Raw genomic sequence first — 22,668 nt, 5'->3', positions numbered from 1 at the left:
TGGATTTCCTATTCTTCCTCCATCCTTGCATAGTCTTTGACTTAGGTTATATTATCTGTTTAATAGAATTGGATGCTGTTTGTCAATATTCTATTTAATATTTTTATATTAATATTCATAAGTGAGATTAGTCTTTCATTTTCCTGTTTTTTTGGTGCTACCTTTATAAGGTTTATCGATGTTATTCTTGACAAAAATATTTGAAAAATCAATAAAACAAACCCATAGCTAATATAAAAAAAGAGAGAGAAAACACAAACACACAAATTGAAATGAAAATGGGGAAATAATCTCCAAAATTTAGGAAACTTTTAAAATCATAAAGACTGTTTTGTTCAACTCTATACAGATAAATTTGAACACCTAGGCTAAATGGAGTATTTTCTAGGAAAATCAAATTTACCAAAACTAACTTTAGAATTTGTGGGGGAAATTCTAAAATCAGATAATCATATTGTTCAACCCCAGAATTCAGTATATTCTGTTAATTTATTCCAGAGCAATGAAAAAGAAGACAAACTTTTAAAACATCAGCTTATTACTTATCATTTATTCATTCATTTACAAGTTCTATTTTTTACTTCCCTAACACCTTAATTTCTTGATTTCATGTTTATTAATTCCCCCTACTTTCTTTTGGTTTTCTTTGCTGTTATTTTTCTGTCTTTTTTTTGTTGCCTATTTATTTTTTCATTTTTATTGATATAAGTATTTAATGCATTGAAATTTCCTCAATGCATTGTTTAAGCTGTGTCCATAGATTATATGTCTTATTTTCATTATTATTACTTTTAGAAATGTATGTAGTTTCATTCCTATTTCTTCTTGGAACAAAAAGCTTGATGTTTTCCTTTTATTAATTTCCTCATTTACTGCAATTGTAGACAGAGAATGTGGTTTGTATTATTTCTACTTTTTGGACTATCAAGGATTTTTTAGTGGCATTAAAGATGACCAGTTTTCAGACATGTCCCAGATGCACTTGAAGAGGTGTGTTCTCTGCTGCTGGGGCTCAGGTTTGATGTAAGTTTCTAACACCCACCATATTCTGTTTTGTAGATCTTGCTGTCTGCGTCACTGTTGCTAATGTTTGGTTCACTAGCACTGTCTCAGACTGAGGGAGGGCTATTCAAGTCTCCTATTGTCAGTGTGTTTATCTAGTTCTCTCTGTATTTCCTGTGATTTTTGCTTTGTAAAGATGGGCTGCCGTAAGGTTTGATAAATAGATTTTCATAAATTATCTCCTCATTGTGAATTTTAGCCTTTAGCACTAATTAATAAATGGTCCTTCTTTGGCTTGGGTAATATTTTTGGCCTAGTCCTTGTCACTTAAGATCACAATCCCTGTTTTCTGTTTATTTTCATTTGCCTGGTATTTCTTTGCCTATCCTTTTATTTTGAATGTTTTATAGCTTTGTAGGCCTGTGAAAAACCTTTTCCTTTTAATAACTCCTTTAAGCTCATTTAAACTGGGTAAGTCAGTTTAGTCATACAACTGATAAATTTGGTCTCCATTTGTTCACATTGTTTTATGTTATATTTCCGTATACGGGCATCTCAGGCTTACTATCTGTCTTCCATTTCTAACGAGTGACATTTTATGGGGAAACACTTGCCAGAGTTCTATTTCCTTTATTTTTAAAAAATTATCATGTATTACATAAAGTTCCAAATTCTCAACCGATGTCCTCAGGTATAAATGAAACACAGAAAAATGCTTATATATAAATAACATGTCACCCAACATACACACCACCTTAGAAAGTACACTACTTTAGAAATGATTTTCTGGTGACCAAATAATCAGTGTGATTGTTAACAGATAGTTGCCCTGAATGCAATAACATGGTCTCCCAATATTGAGACACACATGTCTCAGACCTTTCAATATGCTACCTACACACAATTTCCTCCCATATGGATTTGGAAAGTAACTTGAAACCTTTCTTTATATATCTACAACATGTTTTATTTTAAGTATTGTATTGCACTTTGGGAATTAAATATTAATTTTCCCATATAAATGTCAGTTGGAAACCAGGGTACTAAGGGATATGTATAATCTATAAAATTTGGGGGTGTTAAAAACTAATAACCAAAACCAAAACAAAAGCTTAATAAGCGTTCTATCAAGAAAATATTAACCAAGAAGATATGCTGATGGGATCTACAAAGGCTGTGTTCTGATCTGAGAATTACTGTTATAACTAACAGATATAATACACTTAGTTCCCTCTTTTTTACAGATTGTCTATAATGAGCGATAATGAAATTAACTAGGAGTTCTTCTCCCCTTTTCCCTTAGCATCTGATTTTAGATAATGTCCTTATTTGGCAGCTTGTTTGCCATAGTTTCCTGAATTGTCATACTCTCTATATGCTTCTTTATTATATTGCCAGTACATAGTTATATAATATTCTGTCACCTCTACCGCTCATCCTTTTGTTGTAGTTAAAATATAATCACCTTGTGCCAATGACTTTTTTGGTTTCTGAAGTTCATTCTCTGGAGACTACTTAGAAAAATCTTAGGTAGCAATATATGCCTTGAATTCTTCCATATTGCAAACTGTAGACTTATTCTTCAAGGTTAGTTTGTCTGGATATGAAATCTTTGGCTCACATTTTCTTTCTTAAATGTTTTAAATATTTAGCTCCATTAACTTATGGGAGGAGTGTTGCTGATGAAAATCTGATGCCAATATTATTTTCTTTCCTTTATTTGCGAATTTTAGGAGCGCAGGGACAGTGGATGCCCAAATCATTTTTTTTTTTTAACATGGGCAGGCACTGGGAATCGAACCTGGGTCCTCTGGCATGGCAGGCAAGCATTCTTGCCTGCTGAGCCACTGTGGCCCGCCCATGCCCAAATCATTACATATATATATATATATACACTCCATAATTTTATTAGAATATATTTTTTTTGTTGTCCATTCTAACTCAGATTTCCCAGGTACATGCTGCACCTTTCAATATGTTGGTTTAGGTATCTCCCTGTACTCTTCCCCCACCCCCAATACCCTCTCCCAGGAGATGTTTCTTTTTTTTTTTTTTTTTTTTTTTTAGGATTATTTTTTTTTTTATTAATTAAAAAAATTAACTAACACAACAATAGAAATCAATCCATTCTACATATGCAATCAGTAATTCTTAATATCATCACATAGGTGTATGGTCATCATTTCTCAGTACATATGCATCGATTTAGAGAAAGAAATAGCACTACAACAGAAAAAGAAATAAAGTGATAACACAGAGAGAAAACACAAATAAAAATAAAAAGTACAAAAATATATAAGAGAAAAAAAAAACAAAACAAACAAAAAAAAAACTATAGATGCAGCTTCATTCAGCCTTCCAAGATAATTACATTACAATTAGGCAGTATTGTGCTGACCTTTTTTTTTTTTTTTTTTTAGACGTCATACCATTCTACATATGCAATCAGTAATTCTTAACATCATCACATAGATGCATGATCATCGTTTCTTAGTACATTTGCATCGGTTTAGAAGAACTAGCATTATAACAGAAAAAGATATAGAATGTTAATATAGAGAAAAAAAATAAAAGTAATAATAATAAGAACAAAACAAACAAAACAAAACAAAACAAAAACCTATAGCTCGGATGCAGCTTCGTTCAGTATTTTAACATGATTACTTTACAATTAGGTATTATTGTACTGTCCATTTTTGAGTTTTTGTATCTAGTCCTATTGCACCGTCTGTATTCCATCAGCTCCGATTACCCATTATCTTACCCTGTTTCTAACTCCTGCTGAACTCTGTTACCAATGACATATTCCAAGTTTATTCTCGAGTGTCGATTCACATCATTGGGACCATACAGTATTTGTCTTTTAGCTTTTGGCTAGACTCACTCAGCATAATGTTTTCTAGGTCCATCCATGTTATTACATGCTTCATAAGTTTATCCTGTCTTAACGCTGCATAATATTCCATCGTACGTATATACCACAGTTTGTTTAGCCACTTGTCTGTTGATGGACATTTTGGCTGTTTCCATCTCTTTGCAATTGTAAATAACGCTGCTATAAACATTGGTGTGCAAATGTCTGTTTGAGTTTTTGCCCTTAATTCCTTTGAGTAGATTCCCAGCAATGGTATTGCTGGATCGTATGGCAATTCTATATTCAGCTTTTTGAGGAACCGCCAAACTGCTTTCCACAGTGGTTGCACCATTTGACATTCCCACCAACAGTGGATAAGTGTGCCTCTTTCTCTGCATCCTCTCCAGCACTTGTCATTTTCTGTTTTGTTGATAATGGCCATTCTGGTGGGTGTGAGATGATATCTCATTGTGGTTTTGATTTGCATTTCTCTAATGGCCAGGGACATTGAGCATCTCTTCATGTGTCTTTTGGCCATTTGTATTTCCTCCTCTGAGAGGTGTCTATTCAAGTCTTTTTCCCATTTTGTAATTGGGTTGGCTATCTTTTTGTTGTTGAGTTGAACAATCTCATTATAAATTCTGGATACTAGACCTTTATCTGATATGTCATTTCCAAATATTGATTCCCATTGTGTAGGCTGTCTTTCTACTTTCTTGATGAAGTTCTTTGATGCACAAAAGTGTTTAATTTTGAGGAGTTCCCATTTATTTATTTCCTTCTTCAGTGCTCTTGCTTTAGGTGTAAGGTCCATAAAACCGCCTCCAATTGTAAGATTCATAAGATATCTCCCTACATTTTCCTCTAACTGTTTTATGGTCTTAGACCTAATGTTTAGATCTTTGATCCATTTTGAGTTAACTTTTGTATAGGGTGTGAGATATGGGTCTTCTTTCATTCTTTTGCATATGGATATCCAGTTCTCTAGGCACCATTTATTGAAGAGACTGTTCTGTCCCAGGTGAGTTGGCTTGACTCCCTTATCAAAGATCAAATGACCATAGATGAGAGGGTCTATATCTGAGCACTCTATTCGATTCCATTGGTCGATATATCTATCTTTATGCCAATACCATGCTGTTTTGACCACTGTGGCTTCATAATATGCCTTAAAGTCTGGCAGCGCAAGACCTCCAGCTTCGTTTTTTTCCTCAAGATGTTTTTAGCAATTTGGGGCACCCTGCCCTTCCAGATAAATTTGCTTATTGGTTTTTCTATTTCTGAAAAATAAGTTGTTGGGATTTTGATTGGTATTGCATTGAATCTGTAAATCAATTTAGGTAGGATTGACATCTTAACTATATTTAGTCTTCCAATCCATGAACACGGTATGCCCTTCCATCTGTTTAGGTCTTCTGTGATTTCTTTTAGCAGTTTTTTGTAGTTTTCTTTGTATAGGTCTTTTGTCTCTTTAGTTAAATTTATTCCTAGGTATTTTATTCTTTTAGTTGCAATTGTAAATGGGATTCGTTTCTTGATTTCCCCCTCCACTTGTTCATTGCTAGTGTATAGAAATGCTACAGATTTTTGAATGTTGATCTTGTAACCTGCTACTTTGCTGTACTCATTTATTAGCTCTAGTAGTTTTGTTGTGGATTTTTCCGGGTTTTCGACGTATAGTATCATATCGTCTGCAAACAGTGATAGTTTTACTTCTTCCTTTCCAATTTTGATGCCTTGTATTTCTTTTTCTTGTCTAATTGCTCTGGCTAGAACCTCCAACACAATGTTGAATAATAGTGGTGATAGTGGACATCCTTGTCTTGTTCCTGATCTTAGGGGGAACGTTTTCAATTTTTCCCCATTAAGGATGATATTAGCTGTGGGTTTTTCATATATTCCCTCTATCATTTTAAGGAAGTTCCCTTGTATTCCTATCCTTTGAAGTGTTTTCAACAGGAAAGGTTGTTGAATCTTGTCAAATGCCTTCTCTGCATCAATTGAGATGATCATGTGATTTTTCTGCTTTAATTTGTTGATATGGTGTATTACATTAATTGATTTTCTTATGTTGAACCATCCTTGCATACCTGGGATGAATCCTACTTGGTCATGATGAATAATTCTTTTAATGTGTTGTTGGATACGATTTGCTAGAATTTTATTGAGGATTTTTGCATCAATATTCATTAGAGAGATCGGCCTGTAGTTTTCTTTTCTTGTAATATCTTTGCCTGGTTTTGGTATGAGGGTGATGTTGGCTTCATAGAATGAGTTAGGTAATTTTCCCTCCACTTCGATTTTTTTGAAGAGTTTGAGGAGAGTTGGTACTAATTCTTTCTGGAATGTTTGATAGAATTCACATGTGAAGCCATCTGGTCCTGGACTTTTCTTTTTAGGAAGCTTTTGAATGACTGCTTCGATTTCTTTACTTGTGATTGGTTTGTTGAGATCATCTATCTCTTCTTGAGTCAAAGTTGGTTGTTCATGTCTTTCCAGGAACCCGTCCATTTCCTCTAAGTTGTTGTATTTATTAGCGTAAAGTTGTTCATAGTATCCTGTTATTACCTCCTTTTTTTCTGTGAGGTCAGTAGTTATGTCTCCTCTTCCATTTCTGATCTTATTTATTTGCATCCTCTCTCTTCTTCTTTTTGTCAATCTTGCTAAGGGCCCATCAATCTTATTGATTTTCTCATAGAACCAACTTCTGGCCTTATTGATTTTCTCTATTGTTTTTATGTTTTCAATTTCATTTATTTCTGCTCTAATCTTTGTTATTTCTTTCCTTTTGCTTGCTTTGGGGTTAGCTTGCTGTTCTTTCTCCAGTTCTTCCAAATGGATAGTTAATTCCTGAATTTTTGCCTTTTCTTCTTTTCTGATATAGGCATTTAGAGCAATAAATTTCCCTCTTAGCACTGCCTTTGCTGCGTCCCATAAGTTTTGATATGTTGTGTTTTCATTTTCATTCGCCTCGAGGTATTTGCTAATTTCTCTAGCAATTTCTTCTTTGACCCACTCGTTGTTTAGGAGTGTGTTGTTGAGCCTCCACGTATTTGTGAATTTTCTGGCACTCTGCCTATTATTGATTTCCAACATCATTCCTTTATGGTCCGAGAAAGTGTTGTGTAAGATTTCAATCTTTTTAAATTTGTTAAGACTTGCTTTGTGACCCAGCATATGGTCTATTTTTGAGAATGATCCATGAGCACTTGAGAAAAAGGTGTATCCTGCTGTTGTGGGATGTAATGTCCTATAAATGTCTATTAAGTCTAGTTCATTTATAGTAATATTCAGATTCTCTATTTCTTTGTTGATCTTCTGTCTAGATGTTCTGTCCCTTGATGAGAGTGGTGAGTTGAAGTCTCCAACTATTATAGTATATGAGTCTATTTCCCTTTTCAGTGTTTGCAGTGTATGCCTCATGTATTGTGGGGCATTCTGGTTCGGTGCATAAATATTTATGATTGTTATGTCTTCTTGTTTAATTGTTCCTTTTATTAGTATATAGTGTCCTTCTTTGTCTCTTTTAACTGCTTTACATTTGAAGTCTAATTTGTTGGATATTAGTATAGCCACTCCTGCTCTTTTCTGGTTGTTATTTGCATGAAATATCTTTTCCCAACCTTTCACTTTCAACCTATGTTTATCTTTGGGTCTAAGATGTGTTTCCTGTAGACAGCATATAGAAGGATCCTGTTTTTTAATCCATTCTGCCAATCTATGTCTTTTGATTGGGGAATTCAGTCCATTGACATTTAGTGTTATTACTGTTTGGATAATATTTTCCTCTAACATTTTGCCTTTTGTATTATATATATCATATCTGATTTTCCTTCTTTCTACACTCTTTTCCATATCTCTCTCTTCTGTCTTTTTGTATCTGACTCTAATGCTCCCTTTAGTATTTCTTGCAGAGCTGGTCTCTTGATCACGAATTCTTTCAGTGACTTTTTGTCTGAGAATGTTTTAATTTCTCCCTCATTTTTGAAGGATAATTTTGCTGGATATAGGAGTCTTGGTTGGCAGTTTTTCTCTTTTAGTATTTTAAATATATCATCCCACTGTCTTCTAGCTTCCGTGGTTTCTGCTGAGAAATCTACACATAGTCTTATTGGGTTTCCCTTGTATGTGATGGATTGTTTTTCTCTTGCTGCTTTCAAGATCCTCTCTTTCTCATTGACCTCTGACATTCTAACTAGTAAGTGTCTTGGAGAACGCCTATTTGGGTCTAATCTCTTTGGGGTGCGCTGCACTTCTTGGATCTGTAATTTTAGGTCTTTCATAAGAGTTGGGAAATTTTCAGTGAAAATTTCTTCCATTAGTTTTTCTCCTCCTTTTCCCTTCTCTTCTCCTTCTGGGACACCCACAACACGTATATTTGTGCGGTTCATATTTTCCTTGAGTTCCCTGATACCCTGTTCAAATTTCTCCATTCTTTGCCCTATAGTTTCTGTTTCTTTTTGGAATTCAGATGTTCCATCCTCCAAATCACTAATTCTATCTTCTGTCTCTTTAAATCTATCATTGTAACTATCCATTATTTTTTCTATGTTTGCTACTTTATCCTTCACTTCCATAAGTTCTGTGATTTGTTTTTTCAGTTTTTCTATTTCTTCTTTATGTTCAGCCCATGTCCTCTTCATGTCTTCCCTCAATTTATCGATTTCATTTTTGAAGAGGTTTTCCATTTCTGTTCGTATATTCAGGATTAGTTGTCTCAGCTCTTGTGTCTCATTTGAGCTATTGGTTTGTTCCTTTGACTGGGCCATATTCTCAATCTTTTGAGCGTGGACAGTTATCTTCTGCTGCTGGCGTCTGGGCATTTATTCAGATTTCTCTGGGTGTTGGACCCAGCAAGGTTGTAAGATTTTTCTGTGAAATCTCTGGGATCTGTTTTTCTTATCTTGCCCAGTACGTGGCGCACGTGGCACACGTTTGTCTCAAGTGTTTGGAATGGGTCTCCCCCAGTCACCGATCTCCGTGGCCTGGGGCTTTCGGATCCAAATCTCTCCGTTGGTTCAGGGGCCGCGCGTGGTGGGGGCGTCAGCTGCCGCGGCTTGAGGGGACCCTGTGGCTGGTTGCAGGCCGCAGCAGGCCTGGGGGATTCCCCACCGGACCAGGAAGCCTCCCGTGGGGGGGGGCTTCCACGGCTTGGATAGCCCTCCTATCTCAGACTCGTATCCGCGGACTCGAAGCAGAGACTCGAAGCCGCCCGCAAAAGAGGGGTGCCACCTGCCTCGGCTTGGGAAACTTGCTTCTCCAATACTCTCAGCCGGCCCGGAAAGGGGGGAGGGAGTAGCTTGGACCACCGCAGCTGCCACTGATCGGGAGATCGCACGCCGCTCGGGGGTCTCACTGCAGCCGAGTCTCGCAGTCAGTCTAGCCAGCCCAGACTTTGGATAGCCCTCTGATCCGGGACTCGTAGCCGCGGACTTAAAGCCGAGACTCGAAGCCGCCCGCAAAAGAAGGGCGCCGCCTGCCTTGGCTTGGGGAACTTACTTCTCCGATACTCTCAGCAGGCCTGGGAAGGAGGGAGGGATTAGCTCGGACCTCCGCAGCTGCGGCCGCTCAGGGGTCTCGCCGCAGCCAAGTCTCGCAATCAGACTTGCCAGCCCAGACTTTGGATAGCCCTCTGATCCGAGACTTGTAGTTGCGGACTCGAAGCCGCCCGCAAAAGTGTGGCGCCGGCCGCCTTGGCTGGGAAGCTTGTCTCTCCGAGTCTCTCAGCCAGCCCCGGAAGGAGGGAGGGATTAGCTCGGACCGCCGCAGCTGCGGCCGCTCGGGGGTCTCGCCGCAGCCAAGACTCGGAATCAGACTTGCCAGCCCAGACTTTGGATAGCCCTCTGATCCGAGAGTTGTAGTCGCGGACTCGAAGCCGCCCGCAAAAGTGTGGCGCCAGCCACCTTGGCTGGGAAGCTTGTCTCTCTGAGTCTCTCAGCCAGCCCCGGAAGGAGGGAGGGATTAGCTCGGACCGCCGCAGCTGCGGCCGCTCGGGGGTCTCGCCACAGCCAAGACTCGGAATCAGACTTGCCAGCTCAGACTTTGGATAGCCCTCTGATCCGAGACTTGCAGTCGCGGACTCGAAGCCGCCCGCAAAAGTGTGGTGCCGGCCGCCTTGGCTGGGAAGCTTGTCTCTCCGAGTCTCTCAGCCAGTCCCGGAAGGGGGGAGGGATTAGCTCGGACCGCCGCAGCTGCGGCCGCTCGGGAAATCGCCCCCCGCTCAGGGATCTCACTCACCGCAGCTGAGTTTCGCAGTCAGACTAGCCAGCCCAGACTTGGTTACGCTGTGTGTCCATTCCCTGCTGTAGCCCCGGGAGTTGTTTTGTACTGTTTCTGTTCACCTATTAGTTGATTTGGAGTCGGAGGAACTAAGACGCATGTACCTTACTAAGACGCCATCTTGGATCTCCCCAGGAGATGTTTCTTGAATTATAACTTTTAGAATTCTGCTGCTTTCATTTTCTTTTTCAGGGGCTGCCGTTATCATCTGTTAGATGTTCTTCTATCTCTTTTGTCATTTCCTCTCAAATCCTTTTTACTTCTGTTTAATTTTCTTTTCTTTTCCTTTCTGGTCTCCTGTTTCCTGGGATGTTTTTTCTAGCTCTCTTTTCACATCTTCCCAATATTTAGTCTTCTCATCTTTAGGCTTTTCTATTTCTGATGTATGTTATCTTTTATAGTTTATGGTTTTCTTAAATAGTTTTATCTCATTTTGGAATATTAATTATAATTTTAACCTACTTTATGGACATTATTTTTATTTGTCACCTTCATTGTTGGTTGATACGTTTATTCCTATTTATTTAGGATGAATGTGGGGTTCATTTGCAATCCTCTCTGTTGCCTGTTGCTTGTGTTTAAATGAGGTGGACTTTGGTTTGCTTTTTTTTTTTTGACGGGCAGGCACTGGGAAACGAACCCAGGTCTCCAGCACGACAGGCAAGAACTCTGCCACTGTGCCACCACCACCCCTTTTATCTGCTTTTAGGGAGAAGATACTATACAAGGGATAGGACTGCACCTTCTTAGCTTCACTGCTTATTGTCCTTCCATTGATGTTATCTTGAGGTACTACCAGAACATGGCATCTCCATGTAGCTCCCTCCCCTTCTCTGAGATCTGCATCCCAGGTGCCACCTCCGTGGCCCGGCATCCTTGCCATGTTCAGTGCAGATTCTACTCCCAACATGTGCTTTTCTGTTGTTGTCCTCAGTAGTTCTGTCTTTCTGGGAAGGAATTTGGAGGGACACTTCATGGGCTCCATGAGGGCTTAGGCCTTTGCAGCCCTGCTCTCCCATTTCACTGGTGGCTCTCACATCTCTTACTGAGAACTCCTTTCAGAGGGGGGCCCTCTCCTGCTGGAGGAGAAGTTTCGTTTGTGTTTTGGGTATGTGGATCCTGATGTTTCTGGTGCTTCCACTTACTGTCTGGAGTTTATGACAATAAACTATTGTCATATTGAAATATGAATTTCCTATTGAAAAAGCTGGCCGTAGGACTTTTCCTTTACTATCCTATCCTAGTGACTCTGCCCTTTTTTTTTTTGGCTTGGGCAGGCTCCGGGAATCGAACCCAGGTCTCTGGTAGGGCAGGCAAGAACTCTGCCACTGAGCCACCGTTGCACTGCCCTCTGCCTGTTTTTAAGAGGGATTTTGTACAGATTAAAAATACACTACCAGGCAGTGCACTGGTATCTCAGTGGCAGAATTCTTGGCTGCTGTGACAGAGACCTGGGTTCGATTTCCAGAGCCTACCCATGTCCCCTCCACACCCCTCAAAAAAATACACTGCCATCATGCTGTTGCCTGCTAGATGAGCTAAATGAGGTGAAACTGCCTAACTCCAGGCAGGCTGCTCCATGTGTAAGCTGCCTTAGAGACTTGGTGATAGTCATGTCAGGGCCAGGGGACCTTAAGAAAATCTCCAAAACAAAATCCTAAAGCTGAAGACATTTTCCTTTTTGTTGTCGTGGTTACTTAAGCCCTTAGCTTGCCTGCCTTTTCTTCCATCCGTGTCTACCTTTCATAAAGCACAATTGTGCCTAATACAAGCAAAACGAAATTCTCTGTCCTCCTTACTGGTATATAGACACACACAAGGCATGCAGGGGGAAGGAGGAGCCCCAAATATGTTGCTAGCTGCAGACTTTGGTTGCATGTACAGGAACGGGCCCAGGGCCCAATGAAAAGTATATGTGTGAGAAATACTAGAACTGGACATCTTGCTTTGGTTAGAGAGAGGTCACAGGTATTCTTGAAAACTTAATAAATTAATAATTAGACTTGGCTATTTGAAATTATAATTTGAAAGGAACTGAAACGTAAACTCCACTCTAAAATATGACCTTCCAGACAAGAGCAGTAGGGTTGGAAACAGAAAGCATGGTCCCCTCGGATCTGAAATTGTTACTTTCTCTCTAATTCACTGCAAGAAAGCAAAGGCACCTGTGGCATTTGAGGCACTGTACCTACCTTGATAGGTCTTTCCAGTTCTTTCCTCGTAAACCTCATCACAATGAGCCCTAGAATCGTCAAGCCGTAGAACAGCCATGCAGCAAAACTGAAGTAATTGACTAATGAGTTTATGTCGCCAGGGATGATATAAATGGTAGCTATGATACCCTGATGGAAAGAAGAATGAATTCTTAGGTCACTAGTACATAACGCAGTATCCTTATCACTTCACAGAAAACTGAAGAAGTAGTTTTTCTGTGGATATATTATGGTTTAGCATGAAAACCGTCCTCTCTACCCCTTCATATTTGGAACTAAACCAGAACTTGGGCCCTAGTAGGTATTCTCTTTGCAGCCCCACAGAAAGGCCTTAGAAAATTTGAATATTTAATGTTGTGATTTTCAGATTTTCGGCAGGGAAAGAACAACCACCATAAACCAAATGTATTTCTAATCACCAGCTTCCTAATTGTGAATGTTCCTTCCAGATAGTTTTCACCCTGGGAAAGGGCCCTGGACTCTGAAATGCCAAATGTCTAGTGTGGTCTTGGGGGGGAGTCAGTGTTGGCATTTAGTGCCCTGAGGCTAGGGATGTGGTGGCCCCTCGGTGCCCAGGAGAGTTTCTCACATCCAAGGACCACCGCACGCTGAGAATTGCCCAGTAGAAGACCTCAGAGGGGCTCAACTGCGCAACGACCCCGTGCCTTCAGCACGGAACCCTCATGGAAGCTGTCAGTGGCCACCTGGAAATATGCCCTCCCCTCCTTCCCTGTAAGCTAGTGGGTTCACGCAGTTTGTCACCAGGGCCCAGCACAGACAAACGTACATGAGAGAAATACAGAGGGCACAGGCTTGGAAGATTCAGACAGTTTCTTTCAAGGCTACACCAAGAACAAGGGCGTGTAAGTCAGGTACACTGTTGAGTTATCATTGGGTTTTTTATGTACCTGATTCTCCTTCCAATTCGCTGTTCAAACTGAGGCCCCTGCTGCCTTAAAGATGGATGTTTGCACAGAATTCATACTTACGTAGAAAATGATGGCAGGTGCCGGAGTCAGGCGCCTGACACTGATGTAAGAGAGCACTTTAAGCATGTGGCCTTCCCGACCTGCCACGTAAATAAGTCTGGAAAGAAAAAGAAAAGGAAGTCAGTTGATGAGGCTGCAGGTGGTTCCAGCATCTCTGAGCAAGGGCTTCTTGAGCTTCCCTAGTGAGGCTTCGATAAAGAAACGAGCCCCTCAGGTAGGAGTCTGGCTTCCGGACAGGGTGAATTTGGAGAAGAAAACAAGCCAGTAAATGCCCCTGAGAGGAGAGTACCGGCTGCTGTGGGGTCATCGAAGCAGGGAGGCGGAAGGCCGGGGGCTGGGGGTGACTGGATGTGAAGCCCTTTCAAGGAGTTAGCTGAGCTGAGTCCTCCAAATTGCAAGGAACAAACATAAAACCGTTCCCGGGGCCACTGTGACCCCCACCCAGGGCCTGACATGAGTGCAAGTTAAGGGCGAGTCCAAGCCACAGATCAGTGGCTTAGTTTCCCCCAAGCACTCTTGGTAACTCAGTCATCTGAGAGACTATGTTTAAATGTTAGAAAAAGGAAAGAAACAAGAGCTAAATAGAATTTCTAAAACAGAAAATTTTAACTTAATTAAAAGTCTAATGAAAGGGGTGCAAGCTTAGTTCAGTGGTAGAATTCTCACCTGCCACGGGGGGACCAGGGTTCAATTCTCAGCCCATGCACTGCCCCCCCCCCAAAACTCAACAAAGGGTCCTGCAATAATGGGAAAGTCACATGGAGAAAGAATGAAATGTGACCCCCACCAAAGAGTATACAAAAAAAAAAAACAAAACAAAATAAGACCTCTGATGAACGGATACATTAGATAAAAGTGAAAAAAAATGTTAGAAGTCAAATCTGAGCATGAAGCACAGAGAGATGGAAAATGTAGACAAGAAGGAAAGAGAAGAAACCAAAGGAGACGCTCACTGATATCGAATGGGGTGAGGCAAGCTCAAGAAAGAGCAGAGGGCTTTACAAAATTGAAAAAACTGTAAGCCTTCACATTGAACCCAGTTCTATACAAGATAAATAAAAACATGCCCAGACATAAGCACCACTGGAAGAAAAAAAAATCAGAATCTTAAGGGCTACTGACTTTAATAGATTAACTACAGAGTTAGGACAATCAAAACTGTAGGAGACCTCTCATGAGAAACAGTATCTTCAAAGTGATAAAGGAAAGTGATTTTCAGATTAGAATTCAAAGTAGCTAAACTCTTACCCAAGTCTACAGGCAAATAAGTTTTCAGACGAATGACTCTCCATCCTTATTGAAAACTAGAAAATGGCCTATGCCAGCAAAAATATAACTGAGAAGGAGCTGATCACAAGAAACAATGTTAAGGAAAAAGCAGTAAAATATGTTGGTATGTATAAGTATTGGATTTCTTTTTCATACTGACAGGCTTTTTTCGGAGGACTGGGCTTGTAAATAAGGCACAACTAATACACTAGACAAGAGGGAAGAAAGCTGAGAAACTGATGAACTTTAGGTATTCATGTTAAATTTCAAGAATAGAAATATAATTTCCACATCAGTCAGAAGGAAAAAAAGAATAAAATTGGATAGATAAATCAGGATAAGATTTTTTTTAATTAAGAAAAAACCAAAGTAATACGTTGGAAATTAATCCTCCGTATCATTTATCACAGTAAATGTGAACAAAGTAAGCTTGCCTGGCTATAGACTCTTGGGCTGAATTAGTTGAAAGAGCCACAAGCCAGAGCCTAAAGACAAAAGTTAAAGACAAAAGGGGGATGGAGGTGGGGAAGGCATATTACCAAAATAGCAGCCTAAAGACAGCGATGAAGGAACATCGATATGATATCAGGCAAAATATATTAAATCCAAAAGAGAGCATTCCTATTGAAGAAAGGAATAGTTCATCCCCAAAGGTGATATAAAAAATATAAAAGCAGGAACAGTTCCTTGAAACACAGAAGGCAAAAATGAAAAGTGGAAGATTTCAACAGTACAAGTTGCAAATTTGATGATGATATCAAAATCTAAAAGTAATAGGATACACATTTGCTAACCCATAGGAAACATTTATAAAAATCACAGAAGCCACCAAAGAAGCCCTAAAAAAATTCCAAAGGATCGAAATCATTAAGATCACATACACCAACTATAATGCAATAAAATTAGAAGTCAGGGATACAAAGGCCAAAAAGGCCCACTGATTTACAACTACATATTTGAACTTTAAACTTACATAAACATGGTATCAATTCCCAGAACTGGTCAGTGAAAGCGGGAGGAAGAGAGTGAGAGGGGGAAGGGAGGCTGTGACTCATGAGGACGCCATGAAGCCATGTTTAAATTCCATCACTTAATACATAAATTTCATGCAAGCAGAATGGGGCAGTACTTATTCTGAAACTTGGCAAAAGTATGGTTAAACTGAAATGCTAAAAATGCAAGAATGCAAGAAGCCGCAGGAGCACCAGCCCTACCAGGCTTTAAATGACTGACACTGTAAAATGTTTTGATAAGTTTGATAATGGCATAGAAAAAAAAAAACACATTGATGAAATACAGTGAAGCAAGTTCACACAGGAATGATAATGGCAACATTTCAAACCAAAACGGAAAAGAATGGATAATTTAGTAAATAATATTGGCACAAAAGGTAGGGATCTGAAAAAAAAAAGTGAGATTTATGCCTCACATCAAAATACATTCCCAGATTGCTAAAAAAGCTAACATATTCCATATTAATGACAGCCCCTCCCAACATGAAAAAGTTAGAATAGGCATAGCCCAAATACCCCTAAAGAGTGGGAGAAAGATCAAAAGGTGATGGTGGAGTTAGAGAAGGTAGGGTTTGACAAATGAGTATAATTACTGAATCATTATATTGACATTTCTTTTAGTCTCCAGTATCTTGAAGCAGCTAGAAGTAAAAACCTAAAATTGTGGAACTGTAGCCCATCCCAAACTCTAAAATCCATTCTGCAGCTCATTATTGCAATGTGCTTTGAAATGTATTGCTTTTTTGTATATATGTTATTTTTCACAAAAAGAGAAAAAAGGTCCATTGTGATGATAAATGCACAGCTGTATGATATTGTGAGCCACTGATGGTAACACCCTGGATGATTACATGGTATGTGAATAATATATATCAATTTAAAATAATTAAAAAAATTAAAGAGCTAATGTAAAATATGCCAGAAGGAAATATAGGTGAGTATTTACATAATCTTGAAAGAGAGTAAAGTTTAGCTATGTGAAATAGAAAACTCCAGAACTAGTGAGGAAAAATCTTAGATGTGAACCCACAAAAATTATACACAACATAACTCGCTATAGCACAGTCCCTGGGCCAATACCCAAGCTGCATATCTTTGAAACTACATAATATTTCCTGTTTGAATCATATTCCAAAATGTAACAGCTAAACCTATGAAATTTCCAGGAGACTCTTTGTAACCTTGGGTTGGGCAAAGGTTCTTAGATGTGACAACAAAAGTATGATCCATAGAAAAAAAAAGATAAACTGGACCCTGTCAAAGTTAAAAAGTTTGGGGCTTCAAAAACACTATAAAGAAAATGTTCTTGATATTCTCACAAGCAGTGTGGACAACCAAAACTATAGGCTGAGCCCCCAGTCTTGGGGTTTGCTCATATGAAACTTAACCCCCACAAAGGATAGGTCAAGCCTACTTAAAATTAGGCCTAAGAGTCACCCCCAAGAGAACCTCTTTTGTTGCTCAGATGTGGCCTCTCTCTCTAGCCAACACAACAGGCAAACTCACCACCCTCCCCCTGTCTACGTGGGACATGACTCCCATGGGTGTGGACCTTCCTGGCAACGTGGGACAGAGATCCTAGAGTGAGCTGAGACTCAGCATCAAGGGATTGAGAAAAACCCTAGAATGAGCTGAGACCCAGCATCAAGGGATTGAGAAAATCCTCTGGACCAAAAGGGGGAAGAGTGAAATGAGACAAAGTGTCAATGGCTGAGAGATTCCAAACAGAGTCGAGAGGTTATCCTGGAGGTTATTCTTACGCACTGAGTAGACATCACCTTGTTATTCAAGATGTAGTGGAGAGGCTGGAGGGAGCTGCCTGAAAATGTAGAACTGTGTTCCAGTAGCCATGTTTCTTGAAGATGATTGTTTAATGATATAGCTTTCACAATGTGACTGTGTGATTGTGAAAACCTTGTGTCTGATGCTCCTTTTATCTACCTTGTCAACAGACGAGTAGAACATATGGAATAAAAATAAATAATAGGGGGAATAAATGTTAAAATAAATTTAGTTTGAAATGCTAGTGATCGATGAAAGGGAGGGGTAAGGGGTATGGTATGTATAAATTTTTTTTTCTGTTTTTGTCATTTCTTTTTCTGAATAGATGCAAATGTTCTAAGAAATGATCATGATGATGAATATGCAACTATGTGATGATATTGTGAATTACTGATTATATATGTATTTATGTAGAATAGAATGATCAAAATAGGAATGTTTGTGTTTGCTTGGTGTTTTTTGGTATTTAAAAAAATAAATAATTAAAAAAACACTATTAAGAAAATGAAAAAAGAAGTCATAGATTGGGAGAAAATATGTGTGAATCATATATTTGATAAAGGACTGGTATCCAGGATATATGATGAACTTTTACAGTTCAGTAATAATTAGACAATGCATTTTTTTAAATGGGTAAAAGATTTGAATAGATATATTATCAAAGGAGATATGAATGATAATAAGCATGTGAAAAGATGCACAATATTGTTAGTCAGTAGGGAAATGCAAATTAAAACCACAAGGACATAGAGTGGCTATAGTCAGAAAGACTAGACTGAGTGCTGGTGAGAAGATGGAGCAACTGGAATCCTCCCTCATGCCTTGCTTGTAGACATTAAAACGTCACAGCCACTTAAAAAGGAGTTTTGCAGTTTCTTTGAAAGTTAATCATAAACTTACTGTATGACCCAGCAATTCTATGCCTGGGAATCTACCCAAGAGATATGAAAACCTAAATCTACACCTTTCCAACACACTCACCAGCCGTTTAGCACTAAATCTACACAAAGATATATATATATGAATGTCCATAGCAGCATTATTCGTAGTAACCAAAACAAAACAATCCAAATATCCCACTGGCAAATGAATAAACAAAATGTGGTATATTCATACAATGAGATACTATTCAGCAGCTGAAAGGGATGCTACATGGATGAGCCTCAAAAATATTATGCTAACTGAAAGAAACCAGATGAAAAAGATGACATATCGTGTCATTCCATTTGTATGTGTCCAGTAAAGATCAGTGGTTGCCTGGGGCTGGGGGTGCTTGCAGCAGAGATCAACTGTAAATAGACATGAAAGAACTTTGGGAGGTAATGGAAATATTCTAAAATTGGACTGATGATGTCTGTACAACTTTATAATTTAACTCAAATCATTGAGTTGTACAATCACAGTGGGTGAGTTTAGCTGTCTTTAAATTATGCTTCACTAAAGCTATTAGATGGCATTTCTATTTACTAGCAATTAGATGTAGAACAAGCAGAAACTGAAATTTTTTTTAATTTTAAAAATACCATTTACACGGGTAGTTTAGTGGTTAGAATGCCCGCCTTCCATGCAGGAGACCCGGGTTTGATTCCCAGACCATGCACCCCATCCCCACCCCACCCCCCAAAAAACCATGAAAAATGTGTGAAATACTTTGGGGCAAATCTGACAAAAGGTTTACAAGAACTGTATATTGAATATTTTTGAGAAAAATTAAAGAAGACCTAAATAAACAGAGAGTCCATGACCATAGATGAGAAGGCTCACTATTTTTAAGAGGGCAATTCTCCCTAAACTGATGTATCAACTCAGTGCCATCCTGATCAAAATCTCCAAAATGTAAAGAATCTAGAATAGCCAAAATGCTTTTGAAAAAGAAGAATGTTGCAGGACTAGCGCTACCTGTACTTTGATACAGCTTTAGAATAAAGGTTTTTTGGTGCATATTGCTTTTTTTTTTTTTTTAAAGTGTATAACCTTCATCCATTTCACTGTTAGAAATAACTGCAATTGGAACACTGGACTAATTGGGCAATGCAAGTGTTCAAGAATGTTCATGGCAGCAGGTTTCTGGAAACCCCACACCCCTGACTGGAAGATAATTCAATTCTGCTACATCATAAAGTGGAATACAGCCCAGCTATTAACTGTCTCTAGATTAGGGCTTGGCACCCACGCCCATTTACATGACTGGAGTTTTGCCGGAACATAACCACAGCTCTCCAAATGCACTCTGCAAAGGCCGCTGCATAGGTGCAACAGACCCCGTGGCCTGCAAGCCTAAACTGTTTACTATTTGGCCTTTAAGGAAAAGTGCGTGGATATCTGGCCTAGATTGTGCATAGATCCACGTGAGACGTTCAAGAAATCTTTGGTGGAAAAGTACAAGGTGACAAGTACCACGGGCCAACCAAAGCTTCACTCGCCCTGCCACTTAACTCCGCCTCGCCCTGAAGCTGGCAGGATTGGACCCCTCAGCAAAGAACTGGGAACCTCATAAATGGCAAAGCTGAGATTCCAGGCCAGCCACCTTCAATTTCAGTGCCCCAGCTTGTCCGTGCTTTTCTTGCCAGTTTGCCATGCAGATTCAAGCCACATCCCTTTCTCTGGTCTGCAGGTTTCCCACTTGTGCCGTGAGGGGTCTAGCCTGGCAGAGCCTGCAGACCTTAGGGGCTTGTCTCCCGCACGTGTGAGATTGCCCCCCTAGTGGGGTGAGTGCTGGGGGCTCCCTACCTGCCCGCCGTGAAGCAGGTCCCATTAGCAGCACCGATGGTTGAAAATGCCACAAAGAGTGGGACAACCCAAGAGGCTGGATAGAGAACACGGTCACCAAATGTCTGGGGAGAGAAACGAGATGGAACCTCAGTCTTCCATAGTCCCCAAGAGGCACTGGTTCCCCAAAAGCCACTGTGCCCTCTCTGAGGTCCTGGGCCCCATCTGCCTTTATGGGCACAGCCTCTCTGACCCTGGTTATGGGGAGCAGGACATCAAGAACTGCTCAGGAAGGAAGGAAGCAACTTTGACTTTTTTCTCTTCAAAGTATCTCAGGATCATCTGGTGGTAAGAGAAATCTCTTATCTACTGCTCCCTGTTATAATTTGGAGTTATTTCAATATCCTTCTAATATCCTAGCTTTACCCTGACCTCCTCCCTTGGAATGGCTTTGTGTCCCCTTCCACCCTAGTCACCAATTTCAAGGTCAGTGACCTCAGCAGCACCCTACTCTGCACCTCCTCCGTAGCCTCCCGCCCCATTTCCTCACCGGCTATTTCTTCTTATTTCCTGGTGGACCCCAACTCCACAAGGCCTGGGTACGTGAGGAAGTCTACAATCTTTTCCACCGCACCTCTCTCTTGGCCTCGCTTTCCTCCTTACCTAGCTCAAATCCCACCATCCATTTGTATAATCACTTCTCTCAGCTCCCTTGCACTTCCTCTCCTTCATGCTCGTCCATCAAAACCTCCACCCTGGTTCCATCCAGCTCTGTTCACCTAGTCTCAGGTGGGTGTTTGGAACTGCCCTAATCCGTCACTCCCACCTCCATTCCAGATCCTAGATTAGTTCCTCACCCCCCACCCCTTCCACTCAATGCCTCCTCCTCCTCCCCGATGAGGGTGCTTCACCTTGAGCTTTACACCTGGCCTATCTCCTCCCCCAAACCATGATGCTAGGTACCCACCACTGCCACGGCCTGGGACTGCAGGAGCTCGGTGGTGGTCATCACGGTGAAGTAGGAGACATTCATGAGGATGTAGCACACGGTGACCAGTGGGATCCCGATGATGATGGACAGGGGCAGGTTCCTGGAACCCAGGGTCAGAGCAGAGCAGCCCGAGAGAGACCCATGAGGTTGTTTCTGCCCAGTCCTTCCCCTTCCCTCCTGCTAACCTGCCCTGCACCTGCTCCCCAGGTGGGCTGGGCCCCTTCTCCTGAGCAGGGGATGTGGCACAGCAGAGCTCCACGGGGTGGGGGGTGGGGAGGACGTTGACATTTTCAAATGAGGAAGACCTGTCCCTCTCAGACTCCTGGTCAGTCAAATGGAGTTGATTATAAAGCAAAAATAAGAGCTACGGGAAGTTAGCGTCCTTCCTTCTCCTTAGCAACTGTCCCACTGCCCAAACAAAACCCAGTGAGTCTATAAACAGGCTCTTAGAAACCATCCACTCGTCTGGAAGTATGTGATGGAAAAAGCAGTTCCATTGTCCCTTGATCTGACTAGCTTTCTTACCTAAAAGGGTTTCTGAGTTCTTCTGTGATATAATTGAGTTGATTCCTGGAAAAAGAAAAGTGGTCTGAGTAACGTAACTTTGACTTTCTTTGCTAAGATTGTGAAACACAGAATTATGATGTGTTTTTCTCATTTAAGATTCTCCAGGAGAAATTCCAGGGTCATTTCTTCCAGGGACCCAGGTGATGAGGCTTGGGCTCCCACTCAGACCCACAACCTGGCAGTTGGTCAAGTCCTTGCCCAACATGGAAATCGTGTGAATTTTCCAGAGTAATTGAGACTAGTAAGTCCCCCGTGTGCTTTGAAAAAATGGAAAGATTCTTTGTTGGAAAGGGGCACAAAACCTGTAGCTGTTCCACAGGAGGGAAAGAACAGTGTGTGATGGCCACGCTGCTTCCTCAAAGGACGTCATTGGAGTCTCACCTGCTAAACCCAACATTTACAGGGGCAAAGGAGAAGTGCTCTGCTTCGGTAAGAGCTTGGGCAGCCTGGGCCCCTCCAATCCTGCTGAGCCCTCTATTTGCCGGGAGAAGATTCTAGGACCCCACTTCAGCATGCTCACGGCACGCTCTGTGCCACAGTCCGGACTGAGAAAAGGACAGGCACCTCTGGGGTCAGAGGAGAGTAGAAGGGAGAGGGGTTGGGTGTTTAATCAGGAGGGTGTGAAGGTGAATTTTATGATCACACCAAAGCCCAGAAAGAAGAGAAGTCACCGCTTTTTGCAGTGCTTTGGGTGAAAGAGGCCTAAAGAAACCCACCCCAGTTGGGGGGGCATCTTTTTAGGGGCGTCTTACCATCCATCATATGCCCAGAGTCCGTTATAAAATGCCAGGCTGAGGGCTCCCACAGACACTTTTGCACCCTCAAAAGAATTTTCAAAATTCTTTGTTTTTCCTGTAATTGAGCCAGATAGGGAAGAGTGGTGTCAGCTGATCAGGCCGTGACTTGCTGTGTTGCAAGAAAGGTCAGACGCAGGACCCCAGGTCATCATGCTGAGAAGCTGGGAAGCCAGAAGTTCTTTCAGTTGAGTTCCTGCTGTGCT

General features: G+C 40.7%; 1 protein-coding gene across 4 annotated transcripts in view; it reads right to left on the bottom strand.

The window, feature by feature from the left end:
* The window catches only part of SLC7A9 (solute carrier family 7 member 9), a 59,973-nt gene that overhangs the window by 32,314 nt on the left and 4,991 nt on the right, over positions 1–22,668 (bottom strand). For 3 of the 4 annotated variants that reach the window (XM_077132260.1, XM_077132258.1, XM_077132259.1), the window contains exons 7-12: positions 22,421–22,520; positions 21,627–21,671; positions 21,078–21,201; positions 20,132–20,235; positions 13,338–13,434; positions 12,328–12,477 (exon numbers count right to left, since the gene is read on the bottom strand). In XM_077132260.1, the coding sequence (XP_076988375.1) occupies positions 12,328–12,477; positions 13,338–13,434; positions 20,132–20,235; positions 21,078–21,201; positions 21,627–21,671; positions 22,421–22,520 (620 nt within the window). Of the gene's footprint in view, positions 1–10,728; positions 11,083–12,327; positions 12,478–13,337; positions 13,435–20,131; positions 20,236–21,077; positions 21,202–21,626; positions 21,672–22,420; positions 22,521–22,668 lie in introns of those variants that run through there. The other variant, XM_077132261.1, reaches the window with a different exon arrangement.

The sequence above is a fragment of the Tamandua tetradactyla genome, chromosome 16 (assembly GCF_023851605.1).
Source record: "Tamandua tetradactyla isolate mTamTet1 chromosome 16, mTamTet1.pri, whole genome shotgun sequence".
In the NCBI taxonomy this organism is placed as follows: Eukaryota; Metazoa; Chordata; class Mammalia; order Pilosa; family Myrmecophagidae; genus Tamandua; species Tamandua tetradactyla.
This window is presented reverse-complemented; position numbering and strand designations above follow the sequence as displayed.